This window comes from Meles meles, chromosome 21 (genome assembly GCF_922984935.1).
Source record: "Meles meles chromosome 21, mMelMel3.1 paternal haplotype, whole genome shotgun sequence".
NCBI classification, from domain to species: Eukaryota; Metazoa; Chordata; class Mammalia; order Carnivora; family Mustelidae; genus Meles; species Meles meles.
The window spans coordinates 7,312,289-7,339,899 of record NC_060086.1 but is presented as its reverse complement, the minus strand read 5'-3'; the positions used below and the strand labels follow the sequence as shown (position 1 = coordinate 7,339,899).

The following is a 27,611-nucleotide window of genomic DNA, read 5'->3' as shown; positions in this document are numbered from 1 at the left end:
TCTGCCTGTCAGATAAATAAAATCTTTGAAAAAATTTTTATTATTGACGTATAGTTGACATACAATGTCACGTTCATTTCAGGTGTACAAGGTAGTGATTGGATATCCTGTACATTACTCCGTGCTCACCACAAATGCAGCCACCAGCTGTCACCATATGTTATGACAATGTTGTCGACGGTTCCCTATGCTGTACTTTTTTTTTTTTTAAAGATTTATTTATTTGACAGATAGAGATTACAACTAGGCAGAGAGGCAGGCAGAGAGAGAGAGGAAGGGAAGCAGGCTCCCTGCTAAGCAGAGAGCCCGATGCGGGGCTCGATCCCAAGACCCTGGGATCATGACCTGAGCTGAAGGCAGAGGCTTTAACCCTCTGAGCCACCCAGGCGCCCCTCTATGCTGTACTTTTTAATCTCCATGACTTTAGTTATTTTATAACTTGAAGTTTGTACCTCTTAATCCCCTTCGCTTATTTCTCCCCTCCCCCTATTCACCTCCCCTCAGGCAACCACCAATTTGTTCTCTCTGTGTAAGCGTCCGGTTTTGTTTGGTTTTGTTTTTTTAGATGCCACCTGTAAGCGCAGTTGTATGGTATTTGTCTTTCTCTGTTTGACTTATTTCACTTCGCATTATACCTTCTAGGTCCATCCATGTCCTTACAAATGGCAAGATTTCTTTTTTTTTTTTTTTTAAATGGCTGATTAACATTGCTTACCTTTCTAATCACAGTAATTGAGGATGAAATATGATAATAGATGTTCAGAAGATGTGGGTCCCCTCCCTTTCTCGGATGGGAAGGAGTGGGCTGGACACCAGCAGGTAAAGACACCGGGACACCCAGTGAGACCAAAACCAAGCATTTTTCAGGCTTTAGGATTTGGAGGGAAACCATTTACAAGACTGCTATAGTTTGTCATAACACAGTATCCTCCATGAATGAGATACAGCTTCAGGTCTGGGACTGGCCAGAGGGAGGAGGAACCAGAATGACCTGCAGCTGCGTGTGAGGACATGTGGGTAATGCTTGATATGTCCCCACCTGTAAAGGACTAGCCAGTCGCTAGAATATTACTGCACTTGGTATGGCCCCTTTGACCCTCACACTGTCCTGCCTAGGCTTACTTTCCTGCTCCTTTTTTTTTTTTTTTTAAATAGATTCCATGCCCACTGTGGAACCCGGTGTGGGGGTTTGAACTCAGGACCATGAGATCAAGACCTGAACTAAAATCAGAAATCGGACACTCAACCAACTGAGGCCCCCGGATGCCTCTCCTGCTCCTTTCTATAGGGTTTCTCCCTGCCTCCTTCCCTCCCTTGGCCCCCCTCTCCATGCATGAATACCAGTACCCCAACCCCACTGTTCTCTTTCTGACTTTTCCTCCCTCAGAGTTAGCTGCTGGGACAGGACATTCTGGGCATCATACAAAGTGGCCCTGGAGCTGAGCAGCTGTGTTTCCCACAGCAGAAGCCTTTGAAAATGAAGCCAGTGAGCAAATCCATTGGAAGTTATCAAGGGGGGTGGGGTTCTTCCCGTCTCTTATTTTTTCTCCTTCTCTCTTCCTCTCTCCCCCACTTCTTTCTTTTTTTCTTTTCAAGTAGGCTTCATGCCCACCCACCATGGAGCCCAACATGGGGCTCGAACTCGTGACCCTGAGATCAAGAGTTGCATATTCTTCTGAATATGAGCCAGCCAGGCACCCCTCTTTCCTTTTTTCTTCCTTCCTTCCTTCTTTCCCTTCTTTCCTTTTCTTCCTTCCTTCCTTCCTTCCCCTCTCTCTTTCTCTCTCTCTGGTTCTTTCTTTCTTCCTTTTCTTGAGATTTTTCTGTCAGCATTTTTAGATCAACATCATTCTTTTTAACAACTGCATAGTATTCCTCAGAATTAAAATGCCCTAGTTTGTTTCCACTTTCTACTGCTGTGGGAACATTTGCGTTGGTTTTGCTTTCTTCTTAGGAACGATGTTTCTGGGAATGCCCTTGAACGTGGCTCATGGGAGCATTTCTCCAGGGGAGATGCCCAGTGGCTAGAGGATACGTGCATTTATGGATACTTGAAATTGTATAAGATCCTGCCAGACTGTCCATCTCAAAGACTTGACTGCCACAGGGAAAATGTTTTCCTTGATGGGGCCATCATTTTGTATTTTGCAGGAGAAGGGCTTCTCTGTGCTAGAGTTAGAAACAGATTTTTCTGTATTTTTTTTTTCTGAGCTTGTCGTTTTGCTTTTCTACTTTGGGCTCCCCCCACCGCACCCCTGCCCGGGTGAGAGGTTTTTGCATTGTGTTGATACCCCCTGAGTAGTCTCCGTTTTCAGACGTGCTGTTCTGTTTCCCTGACCTGTAGGTCTACCCCCGTGCCACCGCTCTCGCGTTTTGTGTGTGTTTGTGCTTTTTTTTTTCTTCCCCAAATTGTGGTAAAAAAAAATATAAGTAAACTCTGCCATTTTAGGCATTTTGAAGCACGTGATCACATGGATTACGCCTACAGTGTTGTGCAAGAATCGCCGCTGGTTCCACAAGTTTCCATCAGCCCAAGCAGAAACTCTGTGCCAATCACTCGGTGGTTCCTTCTCACCCTCTAAGCCCCACCCCCGGTGGCTTTCCGTCCTTGCGAATTTCCATATTCTAGATACTTCCTGTATGCGAACAGTTGTCCTTTTGTGCCTTACCGTAGTGTTTTCGAGATTCATCCACATCGAAGCACGTATCAGAACATCATTTCCTCGTACGGCTGAATTCCGTTCCGTCGTACGTGCCGTGTTTGGTTCATCCACTCGTCTGTCGGTGGACACTTGGGTTGGCTCCGGTTTTGGGCTGTTGTGAATAATGCTGCGATGAGCGTGGGCATGCAAGTACCTGTCCAGGTCCCTGTTTTCAGTCCTCTTGGGTATAAAATGAAGGGTGGAACTCTGGCTCCTAGGGCAGTTTATGTTGAACTTTCGGAGGGGCCACTAAACTCTTTTCCGCAGTGGAAAGATGGAAGATAGTCCATCTCCTTTATTGCTGTTAGAAAGAGCAGCCCCCTGGGCGCCTGGGTGGCTCAGTTGGTTAAGCGACTGCCTTCGGCTCAGGTCATGATCCCAGAGTCCCGGGATGGAGTTCCGCATCGGGCTCCCAGCTCCGTGGGGAGTCTGCTGCTCCCTCTGACCTTCTCCCCTCTCATGCTCTCTCTCTCTCTCTCTCAAATAAATAAATACAATCTTTAGAAAAGAAAGAAAGAAAGAGCAGCTCTTACCCCGGTTTTGAATTCACCACCCCCAACGCTGTCATGTTCTCACTGTCCTGGAGCCCAGCAGAAGCTGCCACATGGTGAAGGTTGGCATGGTTGGGTGGGTGGATGGACAGAGGGACCGATGACCACTGGAAGATCGAGCTTTTCCCTAGCTGTGTAACAGGATAGCAAGAAGCAGTGTGTTGCTGTGGAAAGAGCCTGCAGCCATCTTTGATGAACAGCCCTGATGAGAGACATGAGTTCTGTTTCTTAGATGAGCCCTTCGTTTCTGTCCCATTCAGCTCATCTGCAAGAGGCGATTACATTCCTAGCGCAGAGTGCTGACATCTGAAATACGGACGTGAAAGCCCTTTGGTTGAGCCAAAGGTACCCACCCGCATTAGGGATTGCAGTCCCCTGTGAGCCCCAGGACTCAGATTAGCGCTGGGCACATGGGTGAAACGATTTCTTACACCGGTCATTCCAAGTTCAGCCGCTTGTACTTGAGTGTCTGCCCCATGCCAGGCACTGTTCCGGAGGCCGGGATTCAGCTGTGAACAAGAGACGAAAAAGCCGTGGCCTCATCAGTCGTCATGGTCCAAGAACGAGTCCCAAGAGCCCTAACTCCCCATTCTTTTTGGCATTGACTCTAGACTTTTTAAAAATACAGCAAGAAATTCTGCTGGAGACCTTGTATTTTAAGGCGGTGTCTAGCTTTGAGGAGAAAAGTGATTTTAAAGTGAAGAATGAGGAATGGGCCGGGTATTTGGCAAGTCAAACAGCTCGAAACTTCAGGAGGGGAGCTGTTTTGGGGGGTTTCTGTGTGAAGGGAGGAGAAAGAAGATTCTAGATATTTCCACTCCCAATACTGATGCCCCCTTGAATCCCCCGTGGCCTCCATGCCTCTTCTTATAGGAGCTTGCAGCAGGGGAGACTGTCCTCAGGCTCTGTGCAACACCAGATCTAACTGGGAACAATGCCAGGTGACACCTTGTCCCCACTTGGTCCCCACGGGGAGAGAGAAGTCTGCTTATCTGGTGTAGGAACTGGGCCCTTCTCCCCAGGACCCCCAGGGCCAGGTGGCCCAAGAGCTCATGGTCACAGAACACACATCCTGGGCACTGAAATCAATCATCCCAGTTAATCTGTCCACAAGCCTTGGTCATCTCCAGAAGACAGGCTCAGAGAGGGAAAGGCCCTCATCCAGGTCACACAGCTATGCATGGTCAAGCCAGAATCCTTGCTCTTACCAAGAGGGTAGTGGAACCAGATCCTAGGGGCCGGGCAAGGAGAGGAACAGCAAGGTTGATGGGGTGGGAACTGGCAAGAGACCCTATGAAACAGAACCTGTTAGATCCGTATGGACAGGTTTATTTTTTATTGGTAAACTTGGCAATAAAGGGAACTTTCTGCAGCCCAGAAAATGTCATGGGCATTCATAGCTTACTAACTACTGTCTCATGTTCTTTTTCATTTGATCCTTAATGACAAACTCTGGTGAGAGGAATGTTTTTATACCCATTTTATGGAAGGAGAAACAGAGGCTCGCAGAGAGTGCGATGCCTTCGGTTGCACTTTGAGTGTGGGTGCGGGGGTCTGATGCTTGTGGGAATGGCCTTATCAATCAAGTGCCTTATTGCCAGTGGGGTTCTCAGAACAGAGGTGACCCCAGCCCAGGGAAGGGGCAGAATTCCCCAGTTTCATGAGGTCACGGCTGGTTTTTCCTAAACCTTTATTACTCAAATCACAGATTCTAGCGAATGCAAATGACATAGATGTTATTTAGCATGAAATTAGCTTTGCCTCCGTACTGTCGCCATTTATTAAAAGGCTGGTGGTCGCCTCTAGTATTTAGCAATGGCAGAATTTTCCCCATGCATATGCTTTAAGAGCCTCACCTAAAGTTTTGAAGAGCTGGCCCTGAGCTGGGCTTGGAATGAGACCAGGTTCCTGCCCTCAAAGAGTCATCCAGCCCAAGGAGTCCCAGCAGAGCTAGAGATGTGCACGAAATGCTGTGGGGAGCCTAACCCTTCACAGATGAGGTGGTGTGTGTGCGTGTGTGTGTGCATGTGTGTGTCTGCTAGGGAGAGAGAAACAGCAAGGGATGGAGGCAGCCTGGTAGCAAGAAGGGCCAGCTCATGCAAAGGCCCTGTGGCAGGAGCAATGTGGGGCGAGGCTGGGGTGGGTGGCAGGCCCTTGAGAGTCACCCCCACCTTGAAAGCTGTGGGTGGGGAGTTTTAAGGAGGGGGTGGCCTGCCTGTATTTCTGAGTGATCCCTGAGGTGGCTGGCAGGGAGTGTGGGGGAGAGGAGACAGCTTCCCCCAGCATGTTGCCACCTAAGACTGAGATACCATGATAGAAGTGGACCCTGGTCCTGAGGTCCCTGCTGGGGCCTGCTGGGTGCTCAGTCTTGGAGGACTTCAAAGAAGGAGCAGCCGTTGAAGGGGACAAACAGGTGGGAAAGAGTGGGTTTCAAGAATGAAAGAGTGGGTTTCAAGAATGTGTACCTGACCAGGTCCAGGTACACAGGGCTGGCAGGCAGTGAGGGCTGTGGGAATTCTGACTCTGATCCTGGTGCCCCCCTGCCCCACAAGGGTCCTGCTGAGTCTGCTTGGAACACCTATGTCTGTCACTTCCTGAAAGAATGTGTCCCCAGCCTCCTACCCCTTCTGCTGCCCGCCCCAGCCCCTCCTTGGTGTTCCCTGGACACCTGCAACCTGTTCTCAAGCAGGCAATCCCTACATCATCTTGGAATGATGTGAGGGGTAGGACCTTGACTTTATGTGTCTCAGTAGTCACAGCACAGCCTGGTGTCATACCCACAGCAGACACTCAGTAAAGCTTTACTGGATGGAACAAGAAGGGAGCGGTCGATAAAGACTTGTTTAATATAAAGGGGGCATCGAGGGCAGAACGAGCAGCCTGGGAGGCAGGGGGGTGTTGGGGAAGGGGCAGGCGAGGGTGGCCCATGCAAAGAAGGGTGACCGTTGACAGAGGCAGATTCTAGAAGGGTCTGGATCTGATTTGGGGAATAACCAGAGAAACAGAACATTATAGATATAGATATATTGCTATCAGTGTGTGTGTGTATCACACCCACATATATATACATGGAGAGAGAGAGGGCGGGAGGGAAGGGGAGGGAGAAAGAGAAGGAAATCCTGATTTATTACAAGAAATCGGCTCATGCTGGCATCTGCAAGCTGGAGACCCTAGGAAAGGCAGTAGTGTAAGTCAGTCTGAGTCTGAAAGCCTGAGAACCAGGGGAGCCAATGGTATAAATCCCAGTCCAGGGGGAGGAGGAGACCAGTGTCCCAGATCAACAGTCAGGCTGAAAAAAAGAACAGAATTCTCCCTTCCTTCCCCTTTGTGTTCTGTTCAGGCCCTCAACATTGGACAATGTCCGCCCACATCACAGAGGGCCGCCTTCTTTACTCTGTTTGCCAAGTTAAATGCCAGTCGCATCCACAGACACCTCCAGAAATCACGGTTCGTCAGATCTCCGGATACCCTGTGCCCCAGTCAAGGTGAGACCTAGATTAGCCGTCATACGAGGACAGGTCATTCCAGAGTCAGCTAATGGTACCAGGCACCTGCCAGCAGCCACACTGTGGGCTTCCTGTTCCGTCAGTCCCCAAGCCCCCGAGGAGTGCTACTGCCCTCTTTGCAGGAGGAGAAACTGAGTCACAGCATCCACATCTAAATAGGCAAAACCTTTTGGATGCCCATCCTTGGCAGGCATCAGGCTGTGAATACAGATTTCTCTGTTTGCCTCTTTCCCACCTCAGGCCTTCTGAGGCTCTTATCTCCATGCTCTATCTTACCCTGATATGTGTGTGTGCGTGTACGTATATATGTATAAGTGTATTTACGTATATTTTTAGAGAGAGAGAGAATGAGAGCAAGTGGGAAGGGACAGAGGGAGAGGGAGAGAATCTTAAGCAGGTTCCACACCCAGCATGGAGCCAGATGTGGGGCTGGATCTCAGGACTCTGAGATCATAACCTGAGCCGAAATCAGGAGTCAGATACTTAACTGACTGAGCCAGCCAGGGGCCCCTGCCCGAGTGTAATTCTAAGCGATCATTGTTACCGACAGTGAAAATGATCGTGTGCGGCTCTTTCACAGAAATGATCGCTGACTCTCCTGTAACACGGGGTATGCCAGGCAATCTTCTAAGTGTTCCGCGTGCATTGACCAGCTTCCTTCTGTAGATGGGGGAAACTGAGGCCCCGAGATGTTGAGTGACTTGCCCCAGGCCACACCTAGCCGGGGTTCCAAGCCAAGTCTCATCTGACTTCCACAGTGACCTGCCCTCGGCCATCTAAGCAAGAAAAAGCTGGAGGTTGAACTTGGGGATTCGGACTGAAAAGCCTCTCAGTCAGGCTCCGGACTCTGCCTCCAGGATCCTGGGAGATATTTGCCAGGAGGGGGTGTCCTTGCAGAACCTCCCACGCTCCCTCCCACCTGCTCCCAGGTGCCCCCAGCCCCGTCCTCCTATGCGAACAGCTGCCTCCTGCCCAATGGTTTTTGTGCAGAGCCCATGTCCCGGCTCTTACAAAGAAATGCGTGGAATGAATAAGCATCTAAAAATAACTTGGGATCGATTCTTTTGGAGGGGGGCGGCGGAGGACTGTGTTTTCCTTTCTCTCCCCTCCTCTCCCTCCCTCTGCCCCCAAGGCCCATAAATTGCTGCTGGTTAACAGCTGAGCCAGGCTGGCTTCCTGTAAGGCTGTAATAACATGGAATTCGCCTGGCTGCCGCCGCCTCCAGCACAGAAGGGCCGGCCCACGGTGACTATAGACATCTCTGGGTTGCTCCCTCCAGCCCTGAGCTATGGCTCTGGGACACGTCTTTGCTCATTAGATAACTGGGCAGAGACAGATTCCTGGACCTGTCCTCCTGGGGAGGGGCAAGCGAGAGAGGCTGACGGCTCCTGGGCTGGCCCATTTGAGGGTGCCCGAAATTGCTGCCTCCAGGCAGGAGCCGGGCAGGCAGGGGCAGAGAGCCCGGGCCTCCTGAGTAGAGGTTTCTAGGCCAGTCTGCTGACTCAGGGACTTGGCTGAGTGGCTCCCATCTGTCTCGGTGCCTTCAGCGGGCCCCCTCAACCCCACCAGCTACCACAGCCTGCCTGGAGACGCTCTAAAAAATCTAGCAGATCTTTGCTGCCCAGGACCCCACCTGCTAAAAGTGGCATCCTGAAACCGGGCCATTATCTCGCAGGATGGAAGTCCATTCCAGGCGGTGTGCTAGGCTTCTCTGCATTGCTCAGCCTGTCCCCTGTCCGGTCCGGCATGAGAGACTCTGCAGGGACTGCAGGAGCTGTGACCCCACCCAGCCTCTGCTGCTGGACTCCCCTGGACCCACACCGGGTCCTCACCCTGAGCTCGCTCAGTCCTGCTGTAGCTCCTGGATCCATGCTTGGCTCTGAGTACACGGCAGCTGTCTGCCTTTGTGCTGCATGCATGTGAGCCTGTGTTCTAGCTGGAGCTCCCTCTGCCTTCCCCGTGTGTCTGCTCAGGGAGATAGCCCCGACTCAGACAGGCCCAGAACACCATGGGCTGCTTCGCCACTCTTGGTCCCCCTGCCACGTGCGGTCAGCCTGCTGTCCTGTCCTCCTGCAGGGGCCGTGCCTGATCATTCCCAGCCTCCAGGCTCTCTTCCTGGCTCCGTCCACACACTGCCTTCCTAGAACATCCCCACCTCAGGCATAGGGAAGTTCCTGTCTGCCAGACAGCAGGGGCCCAGAGGAGCTTGGCACTGCCTGGCCCATCTCGTCCCCCTGAATTGCCTGAGAACTCTGGGGACCCTTCTGGTTTCGTCAGTTTGAAACTGCTGGCTGCCCACAGGCGCGCCCGTGATGTGTACCTATTCCTCTGGAGAGAAGCCCCTTTCTGGGATGGCTGAGGCCATGCAATAGCTGGAGCCCTAAAGGGAGCCACTGGTAGGCAGGACTAGAAAGAAAATTCTAGATTTTGAGATCTGTGGGTGATAAAACCTGGACTAGGCCACAGGGGTTCATGTACACTTTGTGTCAGAGAGGGGACACCCTGGACCTCTGGGTCTTCTTCCTAGGAGAACCCTGGCCCTTTCCCTGCCTGCCCAGGAGGGTACATTTTCCAGGCGCTTTCTGTGGTGGGCGGCACTCCCAAGCTCCCGAGTGTGTCCCTTGGCCCTGGAGGGGGCCTGGTGAGTGCAGACCTCTGCCAGCGCTAAGTGACCATTCATGCTTCATCTCATTACTCATTTATGCCACAGGTCCCCAGGGGCAGCCCTGACATCCCCAGCTGGTGCCTGGAGACTGCCCTGGGGGAGACACCTCCCAGCCGGTGGAGGGGCTCCACTGGCCTTAGTCCTAGAAGGCTGATGGACTGTCCTGACGGGCAGTGGACTGTGATCCGAGCTTTGCCATGCCCAAGGAGTTTGCCCTGGGAAGGTGGGCCATGGATACAGAGTCAGCAGTAGACGACCTGCTGTGGTCATGTCCGTGGGACCTTGGAAAGTCACCAGCCTCTCTGTAGCTCAGCATCCATGTTGGGGAGGAAGGACAGGACAAGGCAGAGCATCTGGTCTGGTGCATGGCACATTGCGGGTGAGTTCCATGGTCCTGTGTGCCCTGTGATGGGCAGAGCACCACACAGATGCTTCTGAGGTGTAATGCAGGCTCAAGCCCGCACTGTCTGAGATCCTGCTTTAGTAGCGAGGGCTTTGCCGACTGGCTGCTGGGAGGCCAGGCCCTTGCAGGGATCTGATGGCTCCGTGCCTGCCCAGCGCTCCTAATGGGACTTTATGGAGCTTACCGCCCAGGCTCCATTTGGGCCACCCTGTGAAGACCAACACAAGCGGTTCCTGGAAAATGCATTTTGCATACTGATCGCAAATAGCTAGGATCCTGTATAAAATCAGAGGTATGCTCCGAGTGCTCAAGACTTACCAGTGGTTCCAGGTGAAAGGTTTGGGCAGGAACCTGTTGAAATGGAAGCTGACCCTATTTGTGACCTTCAGCATCTCGGGAGGAGGTGGGGGTTTGAGTCTCTGCATGGCCGTTCACTCCCTTTTCCAGCACTTTCTTAACCCATGGGTCCCCCCCCTGCCCAGTTCTCTCCTGGTCTTTGACTTTGTCTCATCCCCCCGTGGCTCTGGGATCTTTCCTGGTTGTGCCCTCAAATCTCAGTCATCGCTTACAGCTCCCCACCCAAGTTGCAGTCATGCCCCTTCTACCTGGTGCCTTACCGTCAGCATTTATTGGGACTGTCGTTTCAGAAATTGGGATACCTGGGATCATGCGAGGTGTCTCTAATATATAGGCCTGTTCCGTGTGTTGATGGTGAAATCCGTCCAGGGGAAATGTTGAAACGACTTTAAGGAGTCATTTCTGGGAGTCCCTCTTCTCCCCCCTCCCCTGGCATATACCCACAGTGGAGACACCTGGAACGCAGCATCGCGCAGGTGCAGGCAGGGGGACAGGGACTGGGGGCCAAGAGGCAGCGGGCAGGCCCTGCATTTGAATGACAGGTGCCCAGTGCCCTACGCTGGGAATTTAGGGCAAGTCACTTTGCGGAAGGCAGGGGAATTCGCTGTACTCACAGCTGAGTCACAAGGCTTTGGGATGAAGAAAAGCCTGTAAATAAAAACACATACTAATAATTACATAGTTTAAACTGCCTGCCCAACCTGGTGAGGGCAGGTATCCTACTGGCCGGGGCAGGGCCAGGTGTCGGGGACACCCAGGGGCGGGGCTACCTGTGGAATTCTCTGCTCTCCTTCTGCCCTGGCCCCCCTGCCTGTTAGCTGTGGCACCCTGGGGAAGCCACTTGACCTCTCTGGGCCTCCCTCTCTTCCCTGTAAAGTAAGGACAATAGCAGAACACTTTGTATCCAGGGTTGTTTAGGGACTAAAGAGACTACTTATAAAGTGCTTGTCGTCATGCCTGGCACGTTAAGAACTCAGTAGTGTTCTCTGTGGTTACATTTATTCACCGCACGACACACTCCCCCCCACCCACCCAACAGCGCCCACCTGCCGACTTGCCGTGACAGGCTCTACCTTCAGATACCCAGATCCACTCTAGGCCTAGGAATGCTTGTGTTTAAGGATTTTTTTTTTCTTTTTCAAGTTGTAAGTGTGGTCATATCCCCTCTTAGAGAGGCAGTGGAAGGCTTTTCCCCCTGGAGTCAGGGTGACACATTGACAAGGCCACATTCTGCTCAAGGAGACCCGGGTGGGGGGCGCTTAGGCGGCTTAGTCATGAGGCATCTGCCTTGGGCTCAGGTCATGATCCCAGGGTCCCGGGATCGAGTCCCACATCAGGCTCCCTGCTGAGGGTGGGGCTGCTTCTCCCTCTCCTACCCTCTCTGCTTATGTTCCCTCTCTCGCTGTGTCTCTCTCTGTCAAATAATTAAAATTTTTTTCTAAAGATTTTATTCATTTATTTGACAGAGATCACAAGGAGGCAGAGAGGCAGGCAGAGAGAGAGGAGGAAGCAGGCTCCCTGCTGAGTAGAGAGCCCGATGCGGGGCCGATCCCAGGACCCTGAGACCATGACCTGAGCCGAAGGCAGAGGCTTTAACCCACTGAGCCACCCAGGCGCCCCACATAATTAAAATCTTAAAAAAAAAAAAAAAAAAGGAGACCGGGGTCGGAGCCCTGGCAGCGGAACCACCAGGCCAGAAGTCCCACTGGGTCACCCGCACCCGCTCTGACCGAGGCTCACTTGCCGCAGCTCCCAGGGGAGGAGTGGGAGCCACTGAGCCGTGGCTGAGGCTGGTGTTCTTTCTGCTCAGTGGGGGTAGCTCAGGAGCCCCAGCGCCTTGTGTTTTCTCCCTGGAAACCTCTTTGTTTACTCTCCTTTTAATCAGGATGACTACTGATACCCTTGGCTTTTTATTCTTTTCTTCTTTTGACTTAAGCATTACAAAAAAAAAAAAAAATCTAGAACTTTTTAGGAACTAGGCGCCAAGTAAATGGAGGGAATGACTGTTTGGGGACAAGCCGGGGCCAGCCTCTCCCTGCCCTGCGGGCCTTCTATGCACCAGTTTGCTTAATCTCACACCAATCCTGGAAGGTGTCTATAAGCCCTGTTTTTCAGGTAAGAAAACAAACATTCAGAGAGATTAAGGAAATTACCCATATCCAGAAAGTAATCGAGCCAGAATTCAGCCCGAGGCCTGTCTGACTCCAGAGTCTACATTTCCTTCTGTAATATCCACTGTTATGCAAAAAATAGTTTGGTTTTTTAAGATTTTATTTGACAGACAGAGATCACAAGTAAGCAGAGAGGCAGGCAGAGAGAAAAGGGGAAGCAGGCTCCCCGCCGAGCAGAGAGCCCAATGTGGGGCCCGATCCCAGGACCCCGAGACCATGACCTGAGCCGAAGGCAGAGGCTTAATCCACTGAGCCACCCAGGCGTCCCTATGCAAATAATAGTATGGCAGGACATCCCCCTTATAAAATACTGAAACACCGTCAGCAAAGCTGATGAACCTTTGGACCTCCCCTCCCCGTCTCAGTGCCTTCCTCCGGTATGGGCGGCAGACTGTCTCTGCAAAGCCTCACCTGCAAGACAGGTGTTGTCATAACACCTGCTCCATCTGCCTTTCCTGATGGTTTAAAGGATCCGGCGGGAGAAGGGACAAAAAGGCATTCTCTGAACGTCGCCGCCTTCTGCAGCTGCTTACTGTTAGCCGTAGCACAGTAACATACCGTTCTCGAAGGCTCTTTTGGAGGGAAGATTGTTTGGTTGAAACTGGGAATCCCACCCTGGGCTGGGCAGCCCGGGCCTGTTAAGTGTGGTACGGATTTGTAGGGCTGGGCTGCAGAACCGCGGCTGCCCAGTAGGTGTCACCCTCTACCAGGACTCATCCGCCGCACCTTTCCGTCGGCCTCCTGGGGCCACATGGTACCTTGTATTGTTCAAGGTGAAGCCGTGATGTGGGAATTCAAAGTCTCGCGAGAGGCAGGGCAGGACGAAAGGCCAGTAGGGCCCAGCCTCTGCCCGAGGAAGCTCATAGGTGAGCACGGAGAACCCAGGGCAGGGACCATCCCTTCCCAGGATAATTCAGGCTATACACAGGGGCTATCCGTTGTAGGACGGGACTTGGGTGACCAGCTGTGCCTGGATGGGTCGGGGATGGCATCACAGAGAAGGTGACATCCGAGATGGGTCCTGAAGGACGAGAAAGAATCTTCTAAGCTGAGAAAGTGGGAAGGGCATTCCAACAGCGTCCTGAGCTCGTGTGAGCAGTTCGATGGCAGGGGGGCCTTTAGGAGGCTGCTGCTGAGAGTCCTGGCCAGCACGGAGCAGTCAGTATGGGAAGGGAAGACCTAGACTGGAAGCTGTTTGCAGGAAAGAATCGCATGGATGTGGAATCCAGATAGATGGGGGTGGGAGGATGTCAGTGGAGGAACAAGGCGGACTTGGAAGTTTCTAGCTTACACGGCGAAGTGAGGCAGAACCACGGAGGAGACAGAAAATGGGAAAACAGGGAAAGAAGACTATATCTTTAGACTCCTTGAGTGTGAGATGCTTGGGAGACTGAGGCCCCCTCCCGCCCCCTATACCTGCCCCCGGGGTAGAGGTGCAGAATAAGCCGCTGGATGCAGTGGCCTGGGAGCTGGTGGAGAATAGAGTAGCCACCGAGAGTCACAGCTTTCTTTGGAACCCGCTGTTTCCCTCCCTCTCTCCCTTCCTTCCTTTCTTTAAAGGTTTTATTTATTTATTTGAAAGAGAAGTTGGGGAGAGAGAGCACAGGGGGAGAGGGAGAAGCAGGCTCCCCGCTGAGCAGAGAGCCTGATGTGGCGCTCGATCCCAGGACCCTGACATCATGACCCGAACTGAAGGCTGACGCTTAACCGACTGAGCACCACCCTGGTGCCCCTCTCTTTCGGTCCAGTTTACTCAAAAGAGGCTCCCCGAGCCTGAGCCAGTGGCCCATAGCCTCACAGGGTGCCTCATGGCACAGCCCCTCTGGAAGGGGGGTATCCCCAGGCAGGGCCTTCCTTCTCACCTCTCCTCCAAGTCTGAACCTGTCTGCCTGAGAGGAGTGATAGGAAAGGTAGGCCCCCAAAGGTGTTTGTGTGCTGGCTGGGCCTGGCAGGGGGATGGGTTAGCCAGGGCGGAGCAGCTCAGCTGCTTTAAAGATGCTGTTTCCTCTTTCGCTCTGTGTGTGTGTGTGTGTGTGTGTGTGTGTGTGTGTGTGCATTTACGTGTTTGCATGTGGTACCTGCATATTTGCCAGCACCCCCCACTTCCAGGTTCAGGAGAACCCGCCTGCTTCCTGGCTGGCCTCTGCTGTCATGTGCACAGCTCCACAGCAAGGAAGTCCACAGGGAGGGCAGCCCCAAGGCAGCCACAACACCAGCCCCCACTGACCTTCGGGCAACATATTCGTTTCCTGTGTTTGCCGGGACAAACGATCAGACATTCGGGGGCTGAAACAACAGCAGCTTATTTCCTTCCAGTCCTGGAGGCCCGAAGTCTGAAACTAGTATTCCTTGGCCAAAATCAAAAGTGTTGACAGGGCCATCCTCCTCCTAGAAGCTCTAGGGGGATATCTGTTCCTTGCCTGCACGAGCTTCCGGCGGCAGCCAGCATTGCTAAGCTTGTAGCCGTCTCACTCCGGCCTTTCCAAGTTGCCTTACCCCTTCTGTGCGTCACGTCTGCCTGTTATAAGGACACACGTGATTCCATCTGGGGTCCACCCAGATAAGCCAGGGTCATCCTCCCAGCTCAGATCGTATGTGTATAGTCTTTCCCACAGACCGTAGTATTTAGAGGCTCCAGGGATTAGGATGTTTTACCTTCGGGGGCCATCATTCAGCCTATTAGGGGTGACATTTGAGACATTTCTTTCATTTAACCCTACGGCCTGCGTGCAGTGCGGGGCAGGGGTCCCAATCCCCATTTTATTTATTTATTTATTTATTTTAAAGATTTTGTTTATTTAGGGCGCCTGGATGGCTCAGTGGGTTAAGCCGCTGCCTTCGGCTCAGGTCATGATCTCAGGGTCCTGGGATCGAGTCCCGCATCGGGCTCTCTGCTCAGCAGGGAGCCTGCTTCCTTCTCTCTCTCTGCCTGCCTCTCTGCCTACTTGTGATCTCTCTCTGCCAAATAAATAAATAAAATCTTTTTAAAAAAATAAATAAATAAAGATTTTGCTTATTTATTTCATAGAGAATGAGAGAGAGAATGACAGGGGAGAAGGTCAGAGGGAGAAGCAGACTCCTCATGGAGCTGGGAGCCCGATGCGGGACTCGATCCCGGGACTCCAGGATCATGACCTGAGCCAAAGGCGGTCACTTAACCAACTGAGCCACCCAGGCGCCCCCCGATCCCCATTTTAATGAGAAAATGGACTTTGCCGGCTCAGGTGCCAAGATCTGTACCAGGAGACCTTGATCTATTGACCAACCCCAGGCCTAACGGTTTGTAATATTTTTTAAACATATGAAATCTTACTTATTTACTTATTTTTAAGAGAGGCGATCTTGGTACATTTAATCAGGCAGCAAATAGCCTGGCCCTCATTTACCTTGGGGGTCGGTGCTGGCCGGTGAGGATGTGCTGGCATGCTTCCTTCCTGCCTCGTGGGGACATGAGTCAGTAGAAGGAACTGTGGGAGCCCATCCCACTGGAGCAGACCAGGGCCACCTCCTGAGTTCCCCGGGTGGGGCACAGTGCTGTGAGAGCTGGGCTTGCCAGCGGTAGCACTGGGACAGGGCAGGTCAGACTCAGGGTTGGACAGACAGACAGACAGACAGACAGACCCGGGGCCCAGAAATCTCTTAGCTGAAGCTGAGAGTCCTGTAACTGGGCTCCAAAGCCGGGAAATGAAAATCACCACCACAGTGAAAGCCCCATACATTCCTGTCCTTCTATTTTTATGTCTTTTATATCTTGCTGTTCTCACATCCCCCTAGGAGGCAGGCAGAGCAACATTTCCCATTTCATAGATTGAGAACTCGGACTAGAAGGGGAGGGGGCCTTCCTAGTCAGCCCAGCAGGCTCTGGGGCCCGATGGGGGACTGACTTGGTTAGTGTTACCTTCCTGGCCCCTTGGTGTGTGGCCTGAGGGCCAGGGCTGTGGATGGATCCCATCACCTGTTCACCGGAAAGGGTTTTAGAAGCCGGGTTGCTCCCTGATAGCCCGGGAAGCTCTTTTTGACTTGGGCTGCACTGTCCTTACTATGTCCTGACCCCAGTCCCTGCCAGGTGTGTGACCTGGGACACATCACTCCCCTGCTCTGGGCCTCAGTTTCCTCCCCTGGGTAAAGCAGGGTCGGTGTTAGTGGCCTCCCGTCTCAGCGGACTTGGCGTGTGCCCCAAACCTCCCTGCTCAACAGAGCATTTGAGGCAGCTCGCCTTGAAACCATAGGCTTGGATGTCCAGGCTTTTTCTGGAGACTGTGCCGAGGAAGAGCATTTGCCCGGAGCCCTTTTCGGCCACCAGCTGTGTCTCCGGCAGAGAGGAGTGTGGGCCTCCCACTTCTCTAAGGGCAGACGAGTAAGGAGTGGAAGGGTTGGGGATTCTGGCCGAAGCGAAGGCTCTGCGCTCCGGACAGACAATATCGAGGAGCCGGCTTCCCTCGCCCCCGGAAGGGCTGGCTCCGGCTCCCTGGCGCGGGGCACACAGCCTTCCGGGGATACCTGTTCCACTTCCTTCTGTGCGCCCGTCTGTTTGCAGACCCCAGACTCATCTGGGCGTCCCCTCCGGACTAGCCGCAGGAGGCAAACAGCTGGCTCTGAATTCCGCCTTTGTGCAGGGAAGCCAAGTGGGGAGGGGCCGAGCGGACCCCCTGCCCCCACTGGAATGTCGCCTCGCTGCGCCCCCATCGCGCTCCTTCGCAGCCGCCTCCCCCGCTCACTTCCTGAGTCCCACCGATCCCACCACCCAAACGCGCACACGCGCGCGCGCACACACCCAAACACACTCACGCTCCGACACACACTTCCTGGCGGGCCCGGCGGCCTAGCTCCCGGCTCGGCGATCCCGGCCGCCGGGGCTCGGGGAGAAGCGACCTTTTGTTATTCAAATCACACCCTCGCAGCGCGCCCGGGCCGCAGGCTCCGGCGGCCCCGGGACTCCGTCCGCTCCCGCACCACCCGCTCCCGCGCCCCCGCGCCCCCTACAGCGGCGCCTCCAGCTGGTCGAGGGACTCCCCGGCCCCCTGGGGACTCGGCCGCGAGGTCCGCCCGCGGAGCCGCGCCTCCCCCGCCCCCGGTGCGCGCTGCGGCTCCGCGCTCGGCCCCCTCCCCCTCCCCGCCTCCCCTCCCCCTTCTCTTCCTTTCTCCGGTCCAGCCTCGGTCCTGCCGCCGCCGCCGCCGCCTTCCCCGGTCCGCGGGGGCCCTGCCGGCCGCCCTGCCCGCAGTATGGCACCACCCGGGCGGAATTAGCCGGGAGCAGCATTTGGGGGAAGCGGGATCTCCAGGGGTGGGGGGTTGCCCTGCAGCCTCGGTCATGGATGTGAGCAAGATGGTAAGTGGAGAGCAGGGGCTCTGCCCTGGAGCCTACCCTGGTCCCCGTCCTCTCCCCCACCCCTCCCTCCCAGTCGGCTTGATCCATTGAAAGTTTCTGGATTGTTGATCCTGCTCGTCGGCCCCAACTCCAGGCGTGCTGGAGGAGGGAGCCCGGCCAGGATTGTGGAGGCGGCTGGCCGGCAGGGATGGGGTTCCCGGTTTCCCGCCGCGCTGCCACCAGGGCTGCCCGGGAGAGCTCACTGGACCCCGGCGAGGGGGCTGTTGAGTTCTCCTCTCAAACTGGGAAATCAGCCTGGTAGATGGAGGGCCGGGCTGCGGGAAGGGGGCTTGTCCTACCCACTGTAGGACCCCCTGCTTGCATACCTGTTTAAGATTTGTGGGAAGATTTTTGGACCGAGCCAGTGGGCAGGGTGGGGGCACAGGTGGGTGACCTGGAAGGGTAGTGGGGAGGAGCTGGGACTTTAACCATCTTAGAAGATGGGGGGCAGGAATGGAATCCTTGGCATGGATGGGGGATCGTCTAGATGTACCACTTGTAAACCCCAGCTGCTTTGGCCAGAGGACCCGCAAACACCTTTACCTCTTAAGCGTCAGACTCCCTGGAGGGACTGATCCCTCTGTCAGGGTAGCCCTGTACCCCCGCACCCCCCAGGAGCACAGTAGGAGCTGAATACATTGTTCATTGATTGATGAACCCTCCAGAGGTAACAGGATGGGATTCAGGGGTCTCTGAGCACTCGGGCAGCAGGTTTTCCCAGAGGTCCCAAGTGGCTCCCCCTCGGAGTGGAGATTTAAGGGTGTCTGTGATGTCACTTGGTAGTCAGGTAGCCTGACCCTGGGTTTAGACCAGAGTGCCTCCCACCCCCTGCAACCCCCAGACTTAGAACATTTGAGGGCCTGTGTGTCAGGCTGGAGAGGTTTCTGGTGATGAATGGTCTCTGCTGGTGTGTCTTTGTGTCTGGGGAAAAAAAGAGGTCTGGGTCTGCCTCTTCCTTAGGGAAGAAGGTACTGGAATTTCGGTTCATCTTAAGGTAGAACTAGGCTTGTTTCCCCCAGAGAGTGCATGTTGAAGTTACCATTTCTATGGAGAAGGCAGGTGAGCTCCTGGCCCCGCCAGGCCTTTGGCTTTCTGTCTTGGGTAGGGGACAGTGGGATGGGGAGCAGAGGATAGGTGAGAATCGACCCTTCTGTGACAGGAAACCAGGCTCATTCTGCGCGCTGCCCTGGAGCTGGGAGCTGAATGCGGGTGTCGCCGGCTCCCATCCTCATATGAAGACACGTAGCCGTCCATGGCTGGGCAGCGCTCAGAGGCTAGACCACCATTCCCTGTGTGCGTACCGTGAAAGCCTGTACTTTCCTTGGGCAACTATTAGAACTACCTTTCACAGAAAATCCTGGTTGCAGCTGTGAGGGTGGGGAGGTGGAAAGCTGAGTCGCAGCCAGGTTTTCTGGAGATGGGACCAGGGTCACCTGTCCTGCACGGTGAACCTGAAGCTCTAACCCAGTGGCCAGCAAGCCACATCCCCCCAGCTTCCTTCTGGCCCTGGGCTGAGATTACTTCCAAAGTGTTATGAGGACCAGCTTACAGAGCTCAGGGACGTGTGTCTTCAGAACTTTGGGTCTCCTCTCCTACCACCTCTCTCCATCCCTCTGCATATGAACTCAACAGAATTTATTTGATACCTGTCATTTCTATAACAAGTGCTATGTGAGGGACACAGAAACCTAATCTGTGGCCTTCCTACTCCTGTGGGCCCTTAGCATCTGGGTGGAGGGGTCCAGAGAGAGGCAGGCCAACGCAACAGTTGGTACCAACGCAGGCCCCGACTGGAAGGCCGCAGCTCCAGGGGCCTTAGGGGTCTGCCGAGGAACTGGACAGCAGAGTTCAGATGGAGGACAAAGCCTGAGGCCAGGACTTCAAGCCTGGGTGGGGTTTGCGCTACTGAGAGCAGTGAGAGGTCTTGCCTGTTGGAAGAGGTATGGGAAGAGGAATGGGCAAGGCCATCTGGTGAGGCTGGGGACATTTGGCCAGGGCAGGTTTAGATCAGGAAATGTTGAGATCGTTGGTTGGGACCAGATCAGAAAGGCCTTGAATGCCAACCAGGGTGTTCCGACCTGGGCTGTAGGTACTGGGTAACCTCTGGAGAACTTGGGGCCCAGGAGAGGCACGTGTCTTGCCTCTTTCCTCTTAGCTTGCGGTCCAAACAAAAGTGATACGAAGTTCTCTTTCATCACCGAGCACTCAAATGCCCAGTCCAGAAACAACTGTCCCCAGCTCTCTGTTAAAAGCACAGACCCTAGACTGTGCGGAAGAATCTGACACCCCAGGGAACGGCACCTGCTTCCCATTCCTGCCAAAGGCCGAAGTTCCTTTTCTGTCCCCACCACCAAAGCCCTCTGTCTGGTTTGAAGTCCTCCCTCTGGGGGCCAGTGGCTCCGGGGTCAACCTCAAACCCAGCATTTCAGCCACATCCTTGGCAGAGCCTGACATCAGTGGGGGAGAGAGGGGGGTCCTCTTGCTTACCGCCGAATGAGAAAAAGCAGATTAGAGTTCACCCAATTCCCTACATGCTTTTGAGCAAGTTTTGTTTGTTTGTGGGTTTGTTTTGTTTTGTTTTTTTAAACCTCCTAGCCTCATCGGTAAAATGAGAATTATACCTGCCTGGAGCATCCTAATGAAGGTTGGAAAGAATTCTTTCAAAGCATGGGCTTAGGAAGTCCTTATGTGTGGTGGCTTTTAAGAGAATGATGGTTTCCAGAGTCTCATCTAAGATGACTCTGACCCCCACCCCCCCACACCCTTTCCTTGACTGGTTGTTCATTTATTTGTTTAATCTCTACACCCAGGGTAGAGCTCATTAAACTCAGGATCTCCAGATCAAGAGTTGCGTGCTCTTCCGACTGAGCTGGCCGGATGCCGTCCCTACCCCCTTATTTTCTTGACTGGCCTGAAGAGTTGAGTGTAGGCTCTGTTTCAGCGCACGGCTCATGGGACCCGTTCTTCCGCATCTCCTTCTCTTTTGAATGAAGGCACAAAATGATGGGGACAGCGGGTCCACCAGCTGCTGCGAGTGATGAATTTTTGATGACCTCAGATTTCTGCCCAAGGGAGAGCTTGTTTAACATGGCACCTGGGCGCAGTGTGGCCGCCTTTTGGGGACTGATGATGGAGTCTGTGCCTTTAGTGAACACAGCAGATTCAGGGCTGTCCTTTGGGGAACAGAGCCAACCATCAATTCTTACAAAAGAACGTATAGTTTGTGTAACAATTTACATCTGCCGAGTGCTCTACAGTTTACAAAGCCTTTTCACACCTGTTCACGCTTAGCACCCCCCTGTGAGGAGGGCAGAGCAGAAATCATTAGCCACGTTTTACAGATAAGAAAACTTTGAAGGTGAAGTCCGTCCAAGTGATGGAATTAGGTTTTGTCGCCGGTTCTCCTGATCACCAAAATGTACGCTATGATGACCAAGGTAAGGGGGAGGGGAAAAGAGTCGGTGACCGGATTCTGCGGTGGACACAAGCCAATCAAAAAAGACAGACTGGAGGGGTGGTGGTCTTTCGGGGGCCCCGTGAAGTGGGGGGCTTCTGCCAGTCTCCACGCCTTGTCAGTTACCTACCACTGTTTTCAAAACTGGGGTTTCTTCCTAAATCTCTGCTGCCCTCCTGAGATCCCCCAGTTTACAGAGCAGGAAAACGAGGGGTGGGGAAAAGATGTTTCAGGTGTTCAGAGTAAATGATAATGATGGCAGGGCGGGAGCAAGCTTCTGGTCGACGTGCTGTTGCTGCTGAGGGGTGCCTGTGTGTTTGCTGGGCTGAGGGGCAGCACGGTGAGAGGAAGCACGAAGCAGGGGCAGCCCCTGTGCAGAACGATGCCAACGGCTGTCCGCGCAGCCCAGACAGGCAAATAGCCACGTGTCAAGGGATGCGTTTTCCCACCTGGGGTCTGAGCTAAGTAAGCAGTTAAGGCTGGACACGGGTGACCGGCTTGGTGAAACCAGGGCAACGTTTTCAGCTCTGGGTTGTGAACTCGGTGTGGTGGGCTGCAGGCAGCGTTTGCACGAGCGGGGTCGATGAGAAAGCCTCCCGGTATTTTACATGTAAGGAGCTTAGCATTCGTTCATGAAACTGGCTTTGGAGGTATATACACGTGCACGTGACTGGCCTTGTAAAATGTATTTTTTACTATGGTCAGAGGCAAAAAAAAAAAAAAAGGTTTGGAGTCTCTGACTTAGAGGGTGTCCAGGGCAGAGCGAGGGGGATGTCAGCCTTGCAAGACAAGTCGAGTTGTTCAGCTTGTAGAAGAGAAAGTCCCAGAAGGGCGGATGGTTGTCTTTGACTCACGGAGGGCTGTTGAGACAAAGAGGGAGTACACGTGCTCCCCGGGGCTCTGGAAGGTGGGATTTGTTTCAAGAGAGGCTAGATGTTGGCTGGTCGGCGCTTCCCGGTAACAGAGGCATTCTGTGGCACAGTCCGCTCCCCGGAGAGGGAGAGCGCCTGTCTGCCCACTGGAGCTGCTCCGGGACCCTGGGGGAGTCTGGTCTCCGAGTCCTTGCCAACCCTGGAGACGGGCTCAGCATTCAGGCTTGGGGAACCTCAGAGTTCCGTGGGCGGATGGCTGTGGTCTAGCATGGCGGTATCACCGTAACACCAGGGAGCTGTTCCAGCGACATGTGTCCACAAATCCTAGCTTTGTGCGCTCCCCGGTGTGGTTCCTAAGATTCAGTGGAGCATGGTGGCTCGGCAGCCTTCTTTCAGTCCCCAGTCCCCAGAAGAAGGTCAGGGGTTGTGGATGAGGTTGGCCTCAGCTAACGGCCAGCGAGGAAGGAAATCTGTTACTTGCCTCCTTCAAAATTACTTAGGGAAAAGAGTTTTTTGTTTCTGTTTTTTAAAAGATTTTATTTATTTGACAGAGATCATGAGTAGGCAGAGAGAGAGGAGGAAGCAGGCTCCCTACTGAGCAGAGAGCCCGATGGCAGGGCTCGATCCCAGGACCCTGGGATCATGACCTGAGCCAAAGGCAAAGACTTTAACCCACTGAGCCACCCAGGCGCCCCAGGGAAAAGAGTTTTGACTATCATCTTATGGCTAGTCTTTTTTTTTTTTTTTAAGATTTTATTTATTTATTTGACAGAGAGAGATCACAAGTAGGTAGAAAGGCAGGCAGAGAGCCCGACACAGGGCTCGATCCCAGGACCCTGAGATCATGACCTGAGCCGAAAGCAGAGACTCAACCCACTGAGCCACCCAGGCACCCCCTGTGGCTAGTCTTACTGTCACTGATCACTAAGATTGTGTCCTACCACGATGCGGTTCAGTCCGACCCACACACATGTCGGATACTCCCCATTTCGTGCGTCTCCCAGGATGTAGACGTTAAGATGTTAGATCCGGAGCTGAGGATGGCCAGGCTATAGGGAGAGACAGACACTCCCTTGAAATACGCTGAGTGGTTGACATGTAGACACCTGCCTTTTTCTCCCTTAAAACAGCCTCGAGGAACAGAATTTAGTTTCCTTGGAGCCTCCTCCAAGCCTCCCTGCCAGGCAGGGGCTCGAGCAGTTCAGAAGCAAATGTAGGTTTTAGGACACTTGCGCCGGCTGTGCTCTGCTGCCCAGAGAGAGACCTGCCCATCCCTGCCCTCTCCCCACCGCCCCACCGCTCCCCCCGCAGTCGCAGCCGGGTGATTTTCTCAAAGAGCACGTCCAGGGGCTGTTTCCACTCCACCTTTGTCTCCTTTCTTGCTGGAGAGGTCCCAGTCCAAAGCCAGACAGGCACGTGGTCTGGCAGCTGCCCCTAAGCCAACGGATTCCAGCTGCCAGACAAAATGCCTGCCGCCCCGGGGCCCCAAAGAAATTAAGCACCGGTCTTTTAGGGGAGGGGAAAGAAAAAATCCCTGTGTCACCTTTCGATTCCCTGAAGTCTTAATGACTCTTTGATCTGGAGGTGTTTTCTCTGGGCAAGTAGAAAGGGATTAGAGGGTAGGAAGCTCATTTGTAACTGTGAGTGAGCGGTGGCTGGACTCCGAGGTGCCGTCCCCTGCCTGGGGAAGATCGGGAGCTGTTTCTGGGCCCTGAGGCTGCCCTAGAGGCTGGCTCCGGGGCTCTGGAGTCACAAAGACCAGAGGCTACATCTTGATGCCACACTTGCCCTGCTGCGACCATGGATGACAAGTTAATTGACCTGTCGGTGCATCATCTCCCCTGCCTCTCGGACGAGTTGGTGTCTGCAGACGTAAGAGATACGGACACGGTCTGTTTAAATTCTTGGCACATGGGAAGGCTTAGTAAGCCCCGCTGTGATTATTAGTTTTTTGCTTATTCCTTTAGGCAACAAATAAAATCTTAAAGCTTTAGGCGATGGGTAGAGTAGTCCCTCTTGCAGAATGACCCCTCTGCGAGTTGGGCGTCAGGCGTGTTGTAAGTAATTACGGCACGTGCGGTAAAGCACATGGCATGTGTTTGAGGAACGCGCTTGCATGGGAAAGGGGGATTCATGGCCCGGCACCAGAGGAGGGTTTCAGGGGGATAGCTCGAGAAGGAGGGGAAGGAGTCCCCCAGGGGGCAAGGCAAGCGAGGGCATTTCAGGCAGAGAGAGCCACGCGCACGAAGCGGAACATGGCATTTGTTCAGGAGCGACCTGTGGTTTGGGCTAGCAAAGTTCCAGGACGCGGGATCCAAATCCTTTGGTACGTCAGTGCTTCCTGGAGGAGGAGGTATCTGAGCTGTGTGGGGAAGAAGGGGAGCAGCCGTTTCATTGATGGAAACACCCGGTGCGCCGTAGGTGGGAAGTGAATGGATGGTGACGTCAGGACGGACGTGCTGAGTAGGTTTGCTAGGAGCGGGGCCAGAGGAAGGAGGAAAGAGGGATGAGCGGTGCCAGGTGCGGGCCCCACGTGGAAATAACCCGCATCCTCCAGCAGAACCAGCGCAGCAAGAGAGGCCGTCCCCACTTGACGATCCCACCGGGATGTCTGCTTCCGGTCTGGGACCAGGATGAGCGTGGGAGCCGCAAGCCCGGGTTTTTTGGAAATGAGCGTTTCATTAACTTTCTTTCTTGACTTCTCTTTGGAGCACTCGGTTCAGCCTCGTGCTCTGGGACCTAAAATAGCGTTCTCCTGCCAGAGGAGTCTCAGGCTGGATTGTTTGGAAAGTAGTCACTGCCTCCTTAGCCCTGTTGGCACGAAGATCCTCGTCACTGGTCTCGGCACTGGACAGTGTCCTCCCGGGGTCCTGGCCCTCGTCTTTTTTGTCCTGTACGTTTGTCAGGATTGTCCCCTGAGTTCGCACACCGAGGCCCTCTGCCAGGCACTGAGAACCTAACAGAGAATGGGAGAGTTTGAAGGCTCCTGTCTTCAAAGAAGCGGAGGCAATTAGAGTATGATAAATGCCATATTGGAGACTTAAGGAAAGTGCATAGAAACTCGGAGGTAGGGATAATTCATTCTGCCAACTGGCACGGGAACTGGGCTGAGGAAGGTGACGGTTCACTTAGGCATTCGTTCATTCATTCATTCAGAAATGATTTAAGGAGGGGCACCTGGGTGGCACAGTTGGTTAAGCATCTCAACGGTTGGGGCAGCTGGGTGGCTCAGTCGCTGGGCGTCTGCCTTCAGCTCAGGTCATGATCCCAGGGTCCCGGGATCCAACCCCACTTCGGGCTCCAACCCCACTTCGGGCTCCCTGCTCAGCGGGAAACCTGCTTCTCCCTCTCCCACTCCCCCTGCTTGTGTTCCCTCTCTCGCTGTCTCTCTCTCTCTCTCTCTGTCAAATAAATAAATAAATCTTTAAAAAAAAATAATGCAGTACCCTCCATGTGCCAGGTGTTGTTACAAGCACTTGGGACATTTCACTGAACCAGAAACCCTTGCCTTATGCTGCGGACCTCCCGTGTGTGTGTGTGTGTGTGTATGTGTGTTGGGGATGGGGTGTAGAGATGAATAGTAAATGTAAATGAAGTAAATTGTGTCAGAATTTGGAAGGTGGTAAGTGAGCCCAGGGACAGGGAGGGGGATACAGACGTAGCTACCGTTGCCCTAAGGATGCCAGGGTTAAAAACTTCGTGCCCTGCGACCCCCTAGTTGCTTTACTTTGGCTCACTGCTGGGGGGGGGCGAGGTGGTTGGTGCCATCAACCATGTAGGAGGCCCTCTCAGCAGTAGTCAGGTCAGCTAGAATGAGGGTACGGTGACAGGATGCCCTGAACCCCGCAGTGGGACTCTTCCCTTTGACTTTTGGGCCCTCTCTACGGGGCGGTTTTTGTCCATGCGTTGGCTTCTCAGCTCCAGAGGGGACATGGCCGTGAGTGCCCTGGCTTCTGATGCTGTGGTTTAGGGAGCCTGGAGCTCCTGCCCTTTGCATACACATTAATATCCCAGCTGTGCTCTTCAGCAGCTACAGGGACGAAACAGCGTCATCCACTGAAAAATGTTTCACTTAACGCTGTATTTTCAGAAAGTAGGAAAAAGTGTAAAAAACTAAAGATCGAATACACTCCAGCATCCCAAACACTGTTGGTAACAAGGCTTTGGTAGAGATCCTTACAAACCGTGTGCGTGTGTGTGTGTGTGTGTGTGTGTGTGTGCACGCTCATTGCTCAATGCTAGCTTGAGACATATGAAGGTGCTGCTTTTATAAGCCAAAGTGGCCAAATGTGCACTTAATTCAACCAAATATGCACTTGATTCAACCAAATGTCAACATACACAGCAGGGACACACGTACCTAAATCAGAAGGGACCTACAGTATCATAGGTCTGTAAGCTTATTTTAGCCGTCACTATGTTCTTGGATCCAGAAACAGTGTGTCAGAGTGGTCAAGGGCTCGGGTCCTGCATTCACATTCCGTCTCCACCACTGACTTACCTGGGCAGGTTCCTGAGGCTCCCCCCCTCGTATAGTGGGGATAATCACAGCGTCTTCTTTTTTTTTTTTCTTTTTAAGATTTTATTTATTTATTTGACACAGAGAGAGAGATCACAAGTAGGCAGAGAGGAAGGCAGAGAGAGGGGAGGAAGCAGGCTCCCCGCCGAGCAGAGAGCTCAATGTGGGGCTCGATCCCAGGATCATGACCTGAGCCGAAGACAGAGGCTTATTAACCCACTGAGCCACCCAGGCGCCCAATCACAGCGTCTTCTGTGGAGGGTTATGGGGAGAGCAGAGGACTTGGCATGTACATGCGCAATCAAAACCATGTTTCCAGATGAGGAGAGGTGACGTGTTGTCTCATTGCAGTCGGTGTCCTGGTAGTAGACATTACACCATGTCCGTTATCCTCTGCGGAGGAGACATCCTTGTGCATACAATAAAGACCATCTGTTCGCCCCTTTACACTTTAAATACTTGGGCTTTAAGGTTGCAGCTTTTTTATTATTGAGAAATGTGTTTGATATATAATGTTACATAAATTTAAGGCATACAACACGTTAATTTCTCCCGTTTAGATATTATGATTGCTATTGTACTGATAAAAGTTTTAACAGGGTCTTATTTTTTGAAGATTTTCCTTGTTTATTGGGGGAGGGGGGCAGAGGGCAAGGGAGGAGGAGACTCTCCAGCAGATTGTTCAACAAGCGTGGAGCCTGGCGCAGGGCTCGATCTCACGACCCGGAGATGGTGACCTAAGCCAAAATCAAGAGTCAGACACTTAACCAAGAGCCACCCAGGCACCCCAATCAAGGATTTAAGGATTCTTTTTAATGTGTTTCTAGTTAGAAATACATTAAAAAGAAAGTGGTGGATAAGAGGGAAGGTCACTTGGACTGTTGTGCATGATTCTGGGAACGGGGCTCTCTGGGCCGGCCCCCACGTCATTTGCTTTTCCACGCTTCGGCAACACGTTCCGCACCCTGGGCACTGGCCCCCACTTCTGGGCCTGGAGGCTGGCCTCTCCACCCCAACGACCCTGTGGGCCCCTCTTCAAGGCC

The 27,611-nt window shown here is 53.3% G+C and overlaps 1 protein-coding gene across 3 annotated transcripts in view; it reads left to right on the top strand.

Moving 5' to 3' along the window:
• Positions 1–27,611, top strand: part of HIP1 (huntingtin interacting protein 1) — a 142,396-nt gene that overhangs the window by 44,371 nt on the left and 70,414 nt on the right. For 2 of the 3 annotated variants that reach the window (XM_045992811.1, XM_045992810.1), the window contains exon 1: positions 17,004–17,684. The exons of the other annotated variant lie outside the window; for it this stretch is intronic. In XM_045992811.1, coding sequence (XP_045848767.1) covers positions 17,019–17,684 — 666 coding nt within the window. In that variant the 5' untranslated portion in view covers positions 17,004–17,018. Of the gene's footprint in view, positions 1–17,003; positions 17,685–27,611 lie in introns of those variants that run through there. 3 annotated transcript variants of the gene reach the window in all.